Genomic DNA, 17,783 nt, shown 5'->3' on the forward strand with positions numbered 1-17,783 from the left:
AAACCAGAACAGGGTTTAGGGAATGAAGTCAGCAGCAAAAACTGAGGATTTTAATATAAATGTTATTAAAAAGTGTCCTAAATGTGCCAAATAAATAGATTATTTCAAAACAGGAGAAGACAAATTCTTGAAAAAGTTAAAAACTTCTCAAGGCATCAGAAGAAAGTATCAAACGTGCTGATTAGAGTGGTTAAATGAATGAACAGCACACAGACACATTATACACCCAAACCTATTTCAACTCTAAAGAAATCCTAAAAGACAACGTCCAGACATTTAAAAACTCAATAGGCTTATCTAGTTGAACGAAAGAAAATCAATTACAGTGCCTTGCATAAGTATTCACCCCCTTGGATGTTTTACCCTTTTATTGCTTTTATAAATCAGTCATCGTCATTATAAGTTTGCTTTTTGGACAAAAAAAATCACAAAATAGCCCTCTTTAATGTCAGAGTGAAAACAGATTTCTACACAGTAAATAAAAATATGTAATGAAAATAAGTGATTGCATAAGTATTCACCCCCTTTAAATAGACTGACCTAATTCAGCAGAGGATTTAACTTTATATTAACATCTCTAGGCATGTCAGTGTTTTTAGCAGGCTGTATTTCAGGATGTTTTTAAATGGACATTGACAGTTTTCTGCTTGTGAAAGCCATTATGTGTCAGAGGTACGACTTATGATAAAGGGATTTTCATGTGTTCAGGGATACACTACTGGGGTAGAAATTGGATTTGCCATAGATAAACATATGGTTTCTGAATTACTGGTTATAGATGAGCAAGTCATAGATTAATTTACTATTCAAAACCAGGGAAAATTGCTCCAGCTTTCCATCGGTCACACCTCTTTTTCCGTGTCAAGAACAACCATGTAGCCATGGGGTAAAGCCCACAACAACAGTTGTGACGTGACCAATGGTATGTTCAAGATTCAAAATATTGGTTGTGTCAGAGCTTCCTGGTAAATAGGATTATAAACTTCACTTCAGTACTGTAGTTGGGCAGTACTAGTTGTAAGGAGCATTTGTATAATAAAATGTAAATGGAGGCATTGAATTTAAATAAACGCGGTTGGTTGCACCGAGCCTGAAAGTGTGTATTTGTTTCGATGGATATGTCTTACTCCGCCATTTATCTTCATTGGAGTTGGTAATGCTTATTAAATAATAACTTTATGTTAAAAAAATAATAATTAATGATCCTCGTCCTTGTGCATGGTCATCGTGAACATACCTTTTTTGTCAGGCTTGCGTTTCATTCCCAAGATCGGTATCCGGAAGAACCAGAAGGCTGGGAATTTTCTCTCGACTAACAAGGTAGGCTGTAGCTTAAAGTCATAGACATGTATACATGTATACATGTATATACCTATACATGTCTATGCTTAAAGTGATAGGACTATGTCTGTTATGTTGTTAAACTTGTGAGCCTGTTTTGTTTCAGAAGACGAATTGCATGGTTGATATCTTAACTTGGACTACGCCAGTTTGAAACTTAGTGATAAGAAGATGCTGTACAGGCTACTTACTTTGTTCGCGAGTTCTTTGTTGCAGTTTATTGGATTTCGCTAATGTTTTTAAATGTAAAAAAAAAAAAGGCAATGTGTTGACTCCATAACGTTATACATAACATAGTCGAGCATTTTATGTGGAATGGCTACTCTACCTAAAAGGGATCATTTGACTCCGTTGTCCATTAATGTTCCAGGAAACAATTCTTAAACATTCTGTCATTCATCAGTGGATCAACTCGCAATGTGGCCTAACCAAGGTAATGTGTTTCAGCAGTTGCTTACAAGAATAATACATTTCCTGTATGTATCTGTAATTAAATGGTGCACCGACTCAGTAAGTTGATAGAGTTGTTACTAAACCTGATCATTTTAGTGAGATAGGATTAGTTAACAGTATTTGAAGTGTGACATCGCATTTATTGCCATTTCAGGTCCTCCAATGGGTCCACCCAACCCAAGTTTTCCTCCTCCAGCCTATCCTGGAGTTCCAAATCCAGCATACCCCCCTGGTCACAATCCAGCATATCCACCTGGTATGAACCCAGCTATACCTCCTGGGCTGGGTCCACCTGGGGCCCCAGGACAAACCTATTTCCCCACTGGTCCTGCTCCCCCACCCTATCCAGGGGCCCCACCTACTCATGTCCCACACGGTGGAGTCTACCCAGGCCCTCACTATGGCTCTCCTCATGGTCCTCATCCACATGGTCCTCATCAACATCCTGGGGGTTACAACCATCTGGCTGGGGGTTTAGCAGGAGGTGTAGCAGGGGCAGGAATGGCCCTGACGGGACACAAGGTGCACAAGAAAATGAAAAAGATGAAGAAAGGAAAGAAGGCACACAAGGCTCATAAAAACATGAAGCATGGAAAGGTGAGAGGTGGGGCTGTGTGGACTTTGAATGAGGGTGTTGTTCTACATACTGATATGACTCATGTCATATGCAGCCTGATGTATAGCCTGAGCTCAGACTTGTTGTTGATCAGTATGACAACAGATCGTAAATGTAGTTTTTTGGCATTTCAATGACACCTGGGGTTTCCTTGTTTGTTATAGAACAAACTGATGTCACTGTAATATAATTTCCTGACATTTTTCTCATAGCTAATCATTGCTTTAATGCTATGTGGAAAAGTTTGCAGTTCTTTCATTAAAAATGGTAAATGTTCATACTCCTAGTTAACAATTCAAAACAGTTAACTGCAGGTTGTCATGTTCATGACTTAGTCATTTTGGTGTATGCTGTGTTTTGCATAATAAATGTGTATTGAGGGAGGAAGAACCAGGTCTGAAGGAGCAGGATCAGCAAGTTAGATGTATCATACCGTATGCTAATTTCAGCCAGAATCACACTTTGAAGTCTGAATTTCTCCATGTATTGTGTGCATATTAACTTGTGATTTAATTCATGACATACATTTCCTCTGTCCACAGCATTCCTCAAGCAGCAGTAGTAGTAGCAGCAGCAGCGACTCAGACTAAAGTTACTAGAGTCCACCAAATCACTGACAACATGATCTGCCCTGTAACAAGTGACAAACAGTAAATGATAGCTTTGGTTTACTGACCATTGTCTTATACAGCTAGTTTTAATCATTTTCACTCTAAACTATACTATTACTAAGCCATTCATTTGTTGTGTCATATAGGTTGATTTGTTTGCAAAGAATTATTTAATTATCACATACTAAAGAAAATGAGATTGTCCTCAAAGTCAGTAATGTAAAGCACCTTGTCTGAAACTTCTGATTTTACGTTTCTCTGTCAAAGAACTAGATTTACCAGCTTTAACCACATGGGAGATATATCGGTTTTCATAGTTAATTGTGTGACACAACTACTGGACAACACTGTTGAGGATGAATGTACTGTATTCTTACAAGTGTTACAACAGCAAATGTTTATGGTAAATTATATGAAACTGATCATCTAAATTCTGGTATGGTTCTTATCTTGTCTCGCTGTGAAAAGTGACACTGTGAGAGCTACAAAGTGCCTTATCATTAAGTTGTAGACCTTAACTTATGCAATGGTTAAAAAAATCCTTGATCACTGACAAAACACTTTGTGTTTTATCTGAATGACAAAAATTGAAGTGAAGCTTAATCTATGATCGTCTGAAACAAAGCCGTGGTTGCATGGAGCCAGCCAAGTTACACTTAGACATATGCAATATGCAATGTTGTTTTATTGAGACAAATTAGCTCTTTTGCCAGTAAACTGTTTGAGTCCAAGTCCTCCAGTGACTACCCATGTGTTTGCAATATAGTATTGTTTAACATAATTGACACACAATGTAGGTAAATGGATCTTTCAAAATGATCACTCCTTTCCAATATTCCTTCAGTTAAGGTACTCTGTTGCCGAGTTGCTTCAGACTATCACATATTAAACATTCTTGTAAAGATTCAGAGAGAAGAGGATTGCTAATAGGGTTATTCAAACTTGAAATCATTTATTTCATGGAAAGCATATTTCCCTTTGTATTTTAATGTAATTTTAATGTAATTAAATTATTTCTGATTTCACTAAACATAACATAAAGGGAAGGATTGATTGTGAATTGGGTGAGGCTCTCAAAACATACATATTTAATAATATTTTTTAAATTATTAAATAGTCGAAACTAGGTTACGTTTACGTGTGTACTAGGCTATATATTGCTGCTCTGTACTGTTCAACTACTATCATTTTCAAAGTATCGTTTAAGGTACATTGCTTCTGGGTCATGAGATTGGCAGTTCAGTTATAGCTTAATAAAAGTCCTTTTTTAAATACTGGAAAGGAAGGCGCCGGTACATCGGCAGACCAAATGTCAGAGGACAGGCATGGCAGAATACATATGCTGTATGTTATTGTAAATTATTACAAAATGTTTTACTACCTTACATAAACCACATCTTTATAAACCATGCTTATTTGAACTAACGTGTAAATGGTATTAATTATTTGTTTTTAGGTATACTTACATTGTTTTCGTTGCCCAAAACGTTTTAAATTATGTTACACACTATTAACAAATATTTACTTCATAGGCGAGTTTTCGCTTTACTTAATATGGGCACATAGGCTGCACATCATATGCCCAACGTAGCTCCATTTCTCAAAAGGCCAAGCGGCAGATACTGCATTGGTTACCTGTGATTTTTGGCCAATAACTGTTGAAAAACTCTATGGACTGTCCTTTTAAGCATAAATGTTATCCGTTAAGTTATAGACATCATATTCACCACGTAGGCCCGGTGATAATTACTGGGCTCTCTATATTTCCATGTTTTTGTCATTACACTGAATGGGGTATTTTAAACAATGTAGTTAACGAATTCATAATTCTCTATAAGTGCTTTTACCTGCATCAAGCTCGGGGTTGGCTTTATTTTGACGAAGACCAGAATTCTTATTTAGCTTTCTGAAAAAACGGATGTTTCTGCGTTTATGGGGGAGGGACGGGTGGAAAGGTGAAAGTTCAGAGGTGAGAGATTTGTTGTCTTTGTGTAAAAGAGTGGAGCTCGATCTCACACTATCACTCTTCCCTCTTCCCCGAATCCTTTTAAAACTCTCCCCCTGGGTTTATACCCCCCCGAACCTCTCCCCTTCTACCCTTACAACCCCACCCTCCCCCTGAACACATCTCAAGACACGAATCAGGTAAGAATACTAAAGTTAAAATATAATTTAAGATAGCCTTGAGAATCTAAATTAGGTGTAACGCGCGCTGTGGCTAACTAGCTAGTTTCTTCTGTGAGGCTAGGTGTAAATTTGCTAGGCCGCATGAGCACGCAGCTTGGTGAATTGCTAACTGACTAGCATGCCGCCAGCGAATTTGTTGAAATCTCTTGTATCGTTTAGCTCACAGTAATGGTTGAAACCTGATGTATTTAGCCCTTTAAATTAATTTGGGACGGTCTAAACTGGTCAAATACGCATATAGCCATTCAATTTTACGTTTCTGAAATTAGCAGTGGTAGCCAACGTGCACACTCAACGTCGGCTAGCTAATGTTGGCTAGTCTGCTAAATGGATCATGCTAATCGCCCGGTCGTAAATCCACCTCAAGACACTAGTTAGCCAGTCATGTTATTGTCGTAGTTTGCTGGTTCCGTATGTGGAAGGAGGCGTATATTTGTTTAAATGTATGTTTAAGAACCATATGGAATCGGATCATATGTGCATATTTTGCCACTTTCCGTTTGAAGGTTGTTTTAATTCGTAAATGGGTTAGCACATTAGCCGTTAGCTTATGATATCGCAATGAAACTAAGACCGCTAACGTGCCGTTGCTTTACAGTTTACATGGGCTAGCCAGCGGTAGGTTGCTAGCCTAAATCTGCAACATCAACCATGTTGTTTAAAATGAATGGTTGAAAAAAAAAATGCTGCGTGGATAGGAAAACCTAACTTCTTATTGCTGTCTGGATTAGTATTTATGCCGCATGGGTGATCATTTTACAAATCTGATCTTTATGTTAATCTGTACGAGCTGAGACCAATGCAATGATAGTTTATAGCTATGTCTCCACAATCCGAATGCATTTTTGCCAATGCTGTATGACCACCCGTAGCTAGTTTATGGGGCTTTATCCCTTGTGACCAGCTTAATGTATCTGTCTAAACTAATCCAAGCTCTGCAGCCATAACTTTGCCCTGACCATTCATTCAATGTTTGATGTTGCAACACGTTTAAACCTGTTTCCACAATTCTCAGAATATCATGTCCTCTCCTCTTCTCTTCTTCAGATCCATCTTTGTGACCAAAGACCCCCAATCTTTTGTCTTGCCAGCTTCTCTCCAAGACATTGTAGTTATGGACACCGGTGTAATCGAAGGAGGACTCAATGTCACCCTGACCATCAGGCTTCTCATGCATGGCAAGGTCAGTCCTCTTGTTTTGGATGATTAGGTCAGATACCCTTCAATGTCAAGTTGCCACAGTGTTTGTAGTATAACGTTTATACCAGTAATATAGAACGAGGTACCTCTTGTCTATGTGCTTTTCACGAGAGGGTCTATGTATATGGCATTGGTAGAATGAAAATGTGGCAAAAAAGCCAATGCCTTACAACTTTCTGTTTTGTGTTTAACAGGAAGTGGGAAGCATCATTGGAAAGGTATGCTAGGATTTTCATCCTTAGATTTTAATGCGAGAGATTATATGGCGCCCTAACATAATTTCCTCTTTCTCCTCACACAGAAAGGTGAATCTGTTAAGAAAATGAGAGAGGAGGTGAGTGTCCTTAAGTTGCAGCATGAACAAAGAAGCTTCTAAGTTTTATAATAAAGAAAATAATCAGACCGACCAGTCATGTGTAAAGCTGCTCTGTTCTTGATGCTGGTGACCTCCTGTGTTCAGCATTCTTTTGGCTTCAGACAGCCCTCATCAAAGATTTTTTTTTTTTGTTACTTGCAGAGTGGAGCCCGCATCAACATCTCAGAGGGGAACTGTCCAGAGAGAATCATAACCCTGGCTGGTCCTACCACCGCCATCTTCAAAGCATTCTCCATGATCATTGACAAATTGGAGGAGGTAGGACTCCCGACGACACACACACACACACACACACACACACACACACACACACACACACACACACACACACACTCTGCAGGACTCACAGCAAAACTTTGCTCAGCCTGCAAAATGTTGTGTTCTTAGAAAAGATAAACTGTAAGATGTGCGCGATTCATAGATCCAGGCCAGTCAGCATTACTGGAATTACTAGTTAAAATAGCCGATACAATTTGTACACACTTCTCTAACATGTCATTTGTATCCTGTGGTGGCCGTTTCTTCCGGTTGTCTTCCCTCTACAGGACATAAGCAGCTCCATGACCAACAGCACAGCCACCAGCAAGCCCCCTGTGACCCTGCGCATCGTGGTGCCTGCCAGTCAGTGTGGCTCGCTCATTGGGAAAGGAGGCTGCAAGATCAAGGAGATTAGAGAGGTTGGATACCGCCACGTTTCTAAATTATGCAGCGCCCCGGCTTTTAAAAGGGGGACACTTCACTGCACATCGATAGATTTGCTGCTGGCATGAAGTGGTGCTGACTTTGCGTGTGTGCGTTGTGTGGGCTTCTGGGTTGATGCCCCTTGAGGGCTTGTTCAGTCCCATGACAGAACTGAGTAAGACAGGTTTCACTTGCATGAGCAGAGCTAACTCGTAGCTTAGACTTGGAAAGGTTAGGCCTAATTGTGTCAAAGATTGTAAATATTAAGTAATTGTTAATGATAATGGTAATGAGCAGCTAATATTGTATTGGTTAGTCTTCTACCCATACCACTTCTACACTGGAGCATTTTATAACCTATTGAGGGTTTTCTGTGGTCCTGATGCAGTATGTGAAGAACTCCCCTTGTGTGTGTGCGCATGTCACGGTCAGCACTTAAATTCTGTCTGTCTCTCTCCCTCTCCCTCTCTGTGCCTGCCAGTCCACGGGAGCCCAGGTTCAGGTGGCAGGTGACATGCTCCCAAACTCCACGGAGCGTGCCATCACCATTGCCGGGACCCCTCAGTCCATCATCGAGTGTGTCAAGCAGATCTGTGTGGTGATGCTGGAGGTAGATGTCAACCCCCCGTCCACACACACGCTCGCTTAATACACCCCTGCCAGTTTCTCATCTATTTCTATCTGCGCCTGTGTTACCCTGGCTGTGATTTAAAAAAAAAAAAAAAAAAATGATTTGTCAGAATGTAGAGTATCCCGTATTGACGAGTTCAAAAGGCTAATGAGACGCATATTGTGATGTCTTATTTAGTATCTTAATCTTCCCCGGTTCTCATCTTTTTGTCTGTGTTTGTGTGCCCCCGAGCAGTCTCCTCCAAAGGGAGTGACCATCCCGTACAGACCCAAACCCTCAGGATCCCCTGTGATCTTCGCTGGAGGACAGGTAACCACCCCCATCCGTACACATCAGGCCACTGTTAAGTGTTTTTGACGACTTCTGAAAAGCCCAAGACCTAGGAGGGAGGGAGGGAGGGAGCTGAAATCATAAATAGGGTTGGGTACCGAGAACCGGTACCAATACCGCACCGGTTCCATACAACCGGTACCTACCCGGACCGAAATGCAACGCAGATTTCGATGCTTCCTTTCGGTGCCTGAGCCGATATTTTTTTAAAAAAAATTTTATTAAAAAAAATGTATAATTTAACAAAACAAGCGATAGCTAACGAGAAGTTACGTTAGTGGCGTAGATTTTTCTGAGTACGATCTGTATACTTTTTTGGGTTGCTAACAGATTTCGTGGGCACATATAAAACTGCTCCATCTCCCAATGTAGACTCTCGCCTGTGTCGCTCACGCTCATTGGTGATAATGTAGCATTCCATATGGGACTAGTGGAAACGGGATTTGTGTTGAGGAGTTGCCATGGTAATGGGTTGACTTGCGTGTGGTTTCGGTTTCAAGATAAGTGTGGTTGTTCTAAGCAGAAGTTTGATACGCTTCATTAAACGGAGAGCTACCGTCTCATCCAAAGATATTCCTTCTCAATGTGAGTTCTTAAGAGAGCACTAACTCGGACGCTACAATAACATTGCAACAGTCTAATGACAGCGAAGAGCAGACAGCCTTGCACAGAGCAAGCACAAACAGAGCTAGCCATCAATATAACAGAGAAAATGCCGAAAGGTAAACGATCAAAAGTGTGGCTGTATTTCGCACGAAAAAGATTCAAACAATGCGACGTGCAGCATATGCAACAACAAAATTGTGTGTAAAGGGGGGAGAGAAGGCAAAAGGCAAAGGCAGATCAGAAATCGCAGACTGAAGACTAAACGGAAATGCCAGCAGCCCTGAACCTAAACTCTTTAAGGGGCAGTACACATTCACGAAACCAGTGGGTTTAATTAATGCAAACATGCTCATATTTCTGCAAAAGAATTACTGAAGTGTGTGTACAGAGTGTGTTTTGTATTTATTTATTTATATTTATTTAAGTATACTGTAAACAGTTGTTTAAAGTAAAAAATTTGTTCATAGTTTGAAGCTAAAAGGTTTGAAGCCAAGTGTTTTGTATTTATTTTTATTTATAGTATGTTAAACAGCTAATATATTGTTAAATTTGAAGAAAACTATTTGCCTTGGCAATAAATAAGCCTTTAATGTCTTTAATAATAAAAAATAAAAAAGTATCGATTCTGGCACCGTTTAGGCACCGGTATCGTTTTAAAAGTATCGGTTAAGTACCGGTATCTGAAAAAACCCAAACGATACCCATCCCTAATCAGAAATCAAAAGAGTGTCGGGCATGGAAATGATATTTTGTGTTATTCCCCCTCTTCTCACACCTTTCCTTTCCATTAGTTTAAATGAATGTGTCCTTTTTTCTTTTTTTTCTTTTTGACTCTTTCTGTCCTTTTGAAATGGTCTGTCTTGTGTTTCTGATACTGTGAGCTCTTGTCGCTGGAGCTGCCTGCCTGCCTGCCTGCCTCTCCACCCACCATTGTGTTCCTGCTGAATGAATTGAATTGCTGGAGACAAAGGCTCAGCTGTTAGCCATTTGGGCCATGCTGAGCCTGTGCAGGAGAGAAAATGTGTTATTATCTGCTCAGTGTGGTCTTTACTCTTCAAGCCTCTTTGCAGCCCCCCTCCTACCTCTCCTCCTCACTTCTTGGTCACGTGGAGATTTTGGACAAGACGTTCACTTTTGGCTTTCCTTTTCACTTTTATTGATTTGTATTACTTTTATTTCTTTGTCTTTGTTTTGTATGTGTTTGTGAATGTTCAAATGTGCTGTGATGGTGGCGCCCCCATGAACGTTGTGTTCTCGTTTCAGGCGTATGCAGTTCAAGGACAGCACGCGATTCCCCAGCCAGATGTAAGTATTGTAATACCCCGCACCCCCCCCCACTTCCAACTCCTCCCAGTTCCTCATCTGCCCCAGAACCCCACCACCTTGCCATCCAGTCCCCCGTCTCCTTATACCCACCCCCCTGAGTCTGGAGTGCTTCCACCTGCACTCCAGCACTCACCTTAGTGTGGAAGAGAGGGTTCATGTGTTCTTTCAATCTTCTGCTGCCTCCAACCTGCGTCCTTTGCATCTTCTCAATGGCAGCTCTCGTAGGTGAACCTGAAAGGCATCACTGACCTGTTTTCTGAGGCATTGTTAGAAACATTTTTTCAACTTTAATCACTGTAGTTAACAGAGCTGGCTAAATGCCAAACAGCTAGTAGTGTCAGGTGTATTACTAGCTTGCTAGCTAGTTTCTCAGTCAAACATAATGCCTTCAATCAGTTTGTGGTGTGTGGACCTTGATCCCATGCCAGTTCTCTCTTAGCTAGCTGTCTTCTAGCATCCGGCACCAGTTTTAGACAAAAACTTCAGACAAAAGCGATGGAACAATAGATGTTGTAGTATTTGTCCAGATTCTCCACCCCTTCACTGCTGTCTCTGTCCCTTTCTTTCTCTCGCTTTTTTTTTTTTTTTTGGTTTCGTCTGCTCACTGGCCTATCTTGTTTGCATGCTCTGCTGGATCTGACATTTTCAGCCAAAGTGGATTAGGAAAATACTGTATGGCACAAATGAGCACTCCTCAGTGTTGTGTGTAATGCAGCTCTTAGACCATCATTTTGGGTTTAAATACCATTGCGTTCTGTTCATCCCATCAGCCACCATTGAAAAGCAGTAAGTACATTGGTCTCTTTATTGTGACTGCTTTGTACGTTCATAGTCTCTCAGAAGTAGAAGAACAAAAACATGTGCACCTCACTGTTTTCATGACTGAGAACTAAAAAGAGGAGGGGAAAAAAAGAAGGCATTAAAGTGAGCCAACGTTGTGGACAGCTCTGTTTACTGACCGCTCTCTCTATCTATCTCTTCTCCTTTCCATTCTTTGCCCTGCTTCTCTCCCTTGCCCCCTCTCTCTTGCTCTCACAGTCTTCCTCTGCCTCTATCTCTCCCCAGCTCACGAAGCTCCACCAGCTAGCCATGCAGCAGAGCCCCTTCCCTCTGGCCCCCAGCAACCAAGGCTTCACTGGTAAGGCCCCCAGAGGAACCCCTCACACCACTTGGACTGTGCTTGGAGACCTGCTTCCCCCATTTCTTATCAGTGTGAAATTTGCCAATCCTCTTCTGGTTCTCTACTTTTGATAGTGGACAACACTTAACATTTATGTCTTCCAGTAAGAGAGCAATTGTCTTGCAATTGTTGTGGTTTCCGTTGCCAAATGTGTTCCTCTTTACACGAGTACCATGGTTTCCAAGATATTCACCACATTGTATAGAAACAGCCTTACAGTATTTTATGTGATTTATATAAAACAAACCTGTGTATTGACCACAATTTATTGGATGTTGCGTCATACCATGTAGTTGTGGTGAGAGTGCTACTAGCCATTTAGTGCAATGGTGTGGGAATGTTTAAGTCTAATTGCTTATTTATCCCCTGATGACCTAGTACCATGAACGATAAACTTCTGACAAGCTTGCAGTGGGAATTGCAACCGTTAAAGTAATGTGTTTGAGAATTTGCAAACATTACGTTGATGTCAGAGTAAGCCTTCGCTCTGTTGTGTCATTATTTCTCTCATGATTGTTTATTGTCTATGTGAAGCCATTTAACATCACCTGCGAGTGGTTGTGGAAAAGGTAGAAACCATCAGGGTGCCTGTGCAGCTTCATTTTCACAAGTCCATATTTACACATATTATCATGAGTTAATGGCACACTAGCAGCTGCCAACTGTTAAGATGGTTCCCTAAGCACGAGGCCGTGTAGGATGGTTAAAAAGCTATGATGGGTTGAAACCCTCTGGGTGCCTGTCCAGTGTCATATGAACACATGTTCATAGTTCACACACTTGCAGCTATGAACTGTTAAGATGGTCCCCTAGAGATGGCTACACCTCTTGTTGAATTTTCGCTCCATAGCGTCCTGTTAAACATAGTCTGGTAGGAACCATGTGTTATTTATGTTTTTACCAGATACATTAATGGGATTCGTATGTGAAGGGTAGAGAGAGACCCAACCAGGCTGTACCTGGCAGTTACTGTGCGCGTTACTAACTTTCAAAAATACATTCCTGTGTATAGTATGCTCCCGAGTATTATCCACAGGGATGCAGAAATGTAGCAAGTCGTATAAACCGCGATTAATGGTCGTGCAATTACGGTGAAGCAAAAGTTGCTTCTCTAAATGTACTGATTAGGGGTCTACTGGCTTCACTTTGAATTAATTTAACCAAGAAACCACATCCAATTCTCTCCTGTACCATCACTGTTTTCTTCAAAGGTGTAGTGTTTTTTTAGATTGTAGACAAAATGGAGAGCTTCTGTCTGTTCAACCTCCCCTTTTTGTTGAGTTCCAATCTTCTCCCCTTCACAGGGATGGATGCTTCGGCCCAAACTGGTTCCCACGAGATGACCATTCCAAATGATGTAAGTGCTAAGTTCAGGGTGACCACATCCTTCCCACTCCTATGATAAACCAATGTCTGCTTTATTACAAGCCATCTTCTCATGCATTTTTGTGTCTATTACCTCTGGGATGCGTAGTGATAATCTCTCCCACTTGATTTTCTGCTCTGCTCTTGTGTAATGTAATGTATCACATTCACAGTATGGTCATTAACAGCTTGGAACATTGGCATTTTAAAATCGTACTTTGTTCTGACTGTCTGCATCTCATGCTGTTTGTCTCTCGCTCCTTGTCTGTTTTGTCTCTGTTCAGTTGATCGGGTGCATCATCGGCCGTCAGGGTGCCAAGATCAATGAGATCAGGCAGATGTCTGGGGCTCAGATCAAGATCGCCAACCCGGTGGAGGGCTCCACAGATCGGCAGGTTACCATCACTGGCTCCCCAGCCAGCATCAGCTTGGCCGAGTACCTCATCAACGCCAGGTGACTATACACACACACACACACACACTTTCACTATGGATGCCTCTCTGATCCATACTGTGGTTATGTTGTTGCTGTTTACTATATGTTCCTCTCCTGTCAAAGCAGTCAATTCACCCTCCCTTTCTGCCCATGGTCATGGTAAATGTCTGTATGACTGGCCCAGCTTGACCATCCTCTGCCTTACTGGCCTGTAGTGGTGTTCTGTTCTGTGGCAATAAGGCGGAGCTGTCCTGTGCTCTCTAGGTGTCCATTGAGTCTCATATCCCTTGTGTGTGTGTCAGTTTGACCCCCCCCCCCGCCACCTTTCCCCATCCTCTCTGACCTTCCCTGTAACCTACTCTGTTCCCACTCTGTGTCCCTCTTTTCTTTTCTTTTCTTTCCTGTTGTCCCTCTCTCTTTCTCTTTCTACAGCGTAGAGTCCTCTAAACCTCCCTCCTCTTCCTCTTCCTCTTCCTCCTCTTCCTCGAACCCTGAGCAGGCCCTCAGCACGAGCCTCTGCCCTCTCTCCTCTGCCACTACTGCTACTACTACTACTACCACCTCACCTGCCGCTACTACTGCTGTTACCTCATCCTCTTCTTCTTCCTCTTCCTCCTCCTCCTCCTCCTCTTCTTCCACTTCCTCCTGTGTGGTGCCCCCCTCAGCTTCCATCTCTCTGTCCTCCTTGTTGGCACCTGGCCCCACCTCTTCCTCGTCCTCCTCCTTCCCCTCCCCATTTCCCGGCTCCCCCACCTGTGTCTCCAGTCTGCTCAGCCTCAAGCCCCTCCCCCTCCTGGCCCTCCATGTTGTCAGTGGGACGGCCTCGGCTAGCCCCGCCCCTGCCGCTGCCGAGCCCAAGATGGCTTCCGAGCTGTGCTCCAAGTCCAAGAAGCGGCGGCTGTCCCCATATTAGGCCCCAAGTACAGGCCCCAGATCAGGCTTATCAGCACCTGCACTGCTGTAGGCACGGCTGTGCCAGTAATGCTTTCTCACCTGGTGTCAAAAATAGCAAGAAGGAAATGTAAATGTTCAAATCTGGCCTTCAGTTTTTGGCTTTGATTGCTCTGTATTTGGATTATTGATCTCTGGCTTTCTCTCTCTGTATCTCTTATCTGTGTGAGAGGGAAGGACATTTGAGTCCATGGTCTTTATAAGGACTTTTCTTAACTCACTTTTTCCTGATCATTTCTAACTTGCCCCTCTTGGGTTGTCTCTGGGCTGTGAGCTCAGGTAGCACTTTACCATGTGTGCTTTAGAGATGACCTCTGTACTCCTAAAGAGCAGCGGCTGTGAAGCTGTGTGTACACCACACATGGGGCTTTTGTGGGCTGTAAAAGATCAACCCTTCTGTCCTGCTTCTGTGACGCCCAACAGTGTGATGATTTGCCAAAGGGATGAAACATCCAAATTCTCTCTCCCGCTTCGTTAAGTTCCTTGGTTTGCCCACAGATGCAGTGCAGTTGATCCCTCTGTGAAATGTTCGTCCCTAAGAGGTCCAGTTGTGTCACAGGAGACCCATTCAGTTTCCCAGATCAGCCTTCCCCTCACCCGCACCACTAGAATTGACTTGTTTCTTCTTTTGTTTGGCTGGATGAGAAGAAGCTTATTTGCCCAAATTGACAAGAAACCATTGATGAGTTACTCTTCCAGTTGGGGTTATGTTAAATCGTTAGCAAGTGTAAATGCCGAGAGACTTTAGATTGCGTTGTGACCATGATCAGGACTTGCAGTGCGTGTTGTTATTTCTCCTTGTTTATTATTTTAGTTTGATTTTCTTTGCATGTTTTGAAGCATACTGTGGTTATTCTGTTCCAATCTCTCCCAATGTCTCCCACTCTAGGCTCTCCTCTGAGGCTACAGGACTGGCGACCAACTGATTTTGTTTTTTGACACTGCATCTCCGCACTCACCCCACTTCTTTTTACCATCATCTCTTAGAAAAACACCGGTCAATGCGACCCTTCAGTATTTCCCAGAATTCCCGTCTCACTCTCCCCTTCTGTTCCAGTTATGGCCATATTCGACATGCTTTTTATTTATAAATATCTTTTTTTCTTTGATTTCTTTAATTTTTTTTTCTGTTTAATTTTTTCCACTCAAATTTTGTTTTTAAAACCCCTTCGGGTCCAGTGGAGAAAGTTTTAATGATTTATTGATATTATTATTATATTATTAGTTTTTTTTCCCCCCATTTTTTGTTTTAATGAAAGGAGCGAGAGAGAAAGACATGCTCTCCCTGTCTTTGTTTGCCATCACAAGAGTAGAGGTGGAAAAATCTGAATAGGCATAGGTTTAGTTTCTGTAAGGTCAGATTTTTTTCTTCAAAACGTAAGAAAGAGGCAAAAAAAGGAAAAATAAAAAAAAAATCTCAAAAAATATGTATAGATTGTTTTTATTTTCTGCCTGTTCTGTTTTCAGTTTTTTTTTTGTTTATTATAATTTTTCTCCCATCCCTTCTACCACTGTTCCTCTAACCCTCACCTGTCCTGATTTGGCATTATACACTCACACACTTGCATCATGATAAACTAAAACTGCTCCAATTCAGGGGGATAGATTTTATCCACCATATTAGAGGGCCCTATTTATTTATAGAAGTCTGGCCCTGTACTGCTGCTGGGACTTTTGTTGTTTATTTGGGGTATAGCGAATGATCTTAACACCTACCAGTGGCTACTGCACTCATACATATCATTTAAACTGTGTACTCTGTCACCTTTAAAAGAAAATAGACTTTTTTCTGTCTCATTCCTATTTTTCCACCTTCCCTTGTGCACTTGTTTCTGATCTCTGAGGAAGATTTGTGCTCTGGGGTTTGGGAGGGAGGGAGGGGAGGGGGAGGCAGGCTGAGGGTAAGGCTCAGAAGCAGTGCTTTCCTTTTTTTGTTTTGTAAAGACTGATACTACTAAAACCGAGTTGGAATATTTGTTTTAAAATGGAGGAAATATTTTTTTTAACTACCAAAGGGGATTGACTCCTGGAAATATTGACAGGTCTTGTGTATAAATGTGATACAGCTAAAGAACAGGATTGCTAAACTGAATTTAGATGAAGTACAGTAAGGGTATAAGTTAACACTACTTTTCCTGCTCTTTGCTTTGTTTTGCTCGAGTCGAAATTTTATTTTTATTATTTGCAGGAAAGAATTTACTACTTTGTGCACATTCTCAAAAAGACTGTAGACCTGGGTGCCACAAAATTGTTCGAAAACAATTAAACCGATGTGAAATGCTTCAACTACAAAATGTTTTTTGAGATGTCTTTATTAACACCATCACTCCTCTACAGTGAACCTTGCGTTGTCTGTGACCTAGATATTGTATACGATAAGTAGCAAGTTGAATAATACTAATGAACTGATGTATTGTAAAAAGACATTGAACAGCAGCTCCATTGTCAATCTGGTATTTGGAGAATGTGCTCTTTAAAAAAAAAAAAAAAAGATTCAACAACACACAACCCTGCACCATTTGGTCACATTCACTTAAACTATATAAAGCAGACCTGGCCAAAGTGTGGCCCCAGGGCCATTTGCGGTCCCTTGGCTGTCCCTGACCGGCCCGCGGAGGTCAATGGTAAATTAGGAATCAAAAATCTAAATTGATATGACTATTAACTTGTATAGTTATACTATTGCATTGCAAGCTTGCTCTCGTGTGTATGTGTGTGCCATGTCTTTTGGTCGTCTGGGAACACCTTTAATACTGCAAAAACATGCTCATTAGTTCAGCCTATGGATCCGGCCCACCACAACAGTCCCACTATCTCATGTGGCCCCTTGGGGAAATGAATTGCCCACCCCTCATCAAAAGGGAGCTTATGGAAGGAATTTGCTTTACTTAACCTGGTGAGTTTGCATGCATGGGTGTAGAAGTGGGTGCATACACACACAATACTCATTGTAAACAGAATGATTTTTAATTCATCTTAATTTCATTTTTTAAATATATCTATTGTACACAGCTACAATACGTAATGTCGTATAAAACCAAACATTTTAATTTAGTTCTTTTCAATTTTTGTTTCTGTAGTACTAAACATATACGTGCCTTTAAACCTCCAGTCACCAGGGGGCAGTATTCTATTGCTGTACTGGTAACAAGACCTTTAGTGAATAATATCTGACATACACTAAGTTTTCATTCAGTTTTACACCCTTGCATTAAAGGGGACAATAATTTGGTGAGTGGGGAATGTACACGTGATGCGATTTTTTTTGTTGTTAAACTTCTATTTTGTATCCTTAAAAATGAACACCGATAAGTCAAGTAACTTTAAACGGACACAGAAGCTGCCTTTTCTAGCTTAGAGAACAGTACTTGCAGAGTGAATGGTGGAAGGTCGTAAGGATGCAGAGGTTACTCAGCAACTCCAATAGCACCAGGTATTGAACTGGAAGTCTGGAGGTGAGTTGGTCAGCTTTCAAGCACATGACTCGTTGGTC

At 41.5% G+C, this 17,783-nt stretch overlaps 2 protein-coding genes across 7 annotated transcripts; both read left to right on the top strand.

Annotated features, from left to right (window-relative positions):
• The first annotated feature begins 1,278 nt into the window (after positions 1-1,278).
• Positions 1,279-3,314, top strand: prr13 (proline rich 13). The gene is made up of 4 exons (XM_080848703.1): positions 1,279-1,320; positions 1,712-1,774; positions 1,949-2,391; positions 2,953-3,314. Exons 2-4 carry the CDS (start codon positions 1,759-1,761, stop codon positions 2,998-3,000), a joined length of 507 nt encoding a protein of 168 aa, XP_080704829.1. The 5' UTR covers positions 1,279-1,320; positions 1,712-1,758; the 3' UTR covers positions 3,001-3,314.
• Positions 3,315-5,019: 1,705 nt separating this feature from the next.
• On the top strand, positions 5,020-16,584 carry pcbp2 (poly(rC) binding protein 2; the record flags this gene model as incomplete). 6 transcript variants are annotated; one of them, XM_080848972.1, is made up of 13 exons in its annotated part: positions 5,020-5,166; positions 6,256-6,391; positions 6,603-6,626; positions 6,710-6,742; positions 6,926-7,042; positions 7,330-7,461; positions 7,947-8,075; positions 8,328-8,405; positions 10,296-10,337; positions 11,397-11,496; positions 12,843-12,895; positions 13,188-13,357; positions 15,180-16,584. In XM_080848972.1, exons 2-13 carry the CDS (start codon positions 6,323-6,325, stop codon positions 15,214-15,216), a joined length of 984 nt encoding a protein of 327 aa, XP_080705098.1. In that variant the 5' UTR covers positions 5,020-5,166; positions 6,256-6,322. The 6 variants fall into 6 exon arrangements, with proteins under 6 accessions (XP_080705098.1, XP_080705100.1, XP_080705099.1 ...); XM_080848974.1 differs by having other exon boundaries at positions 11,424-11,496; XM_080848973.1 differs by having other exon boundaries at positions 8,331-8,405.
• Positions 16,585-17,783: the final 1,199 nt, after the last annotated feature.

This window comes from Sprattus sprattus (genome assembly GCF_963457725.1).
Source record: "Sprattus sprattus genome assembly, chromosome: 12".
Taxonomy (NCBI): domain Eukaryota; kingdom Metazoa; phylum Chordata; class Actinopteri; order Clupeiformes; family Clupeidae; genus Sprattus; species Sprattus sprattus.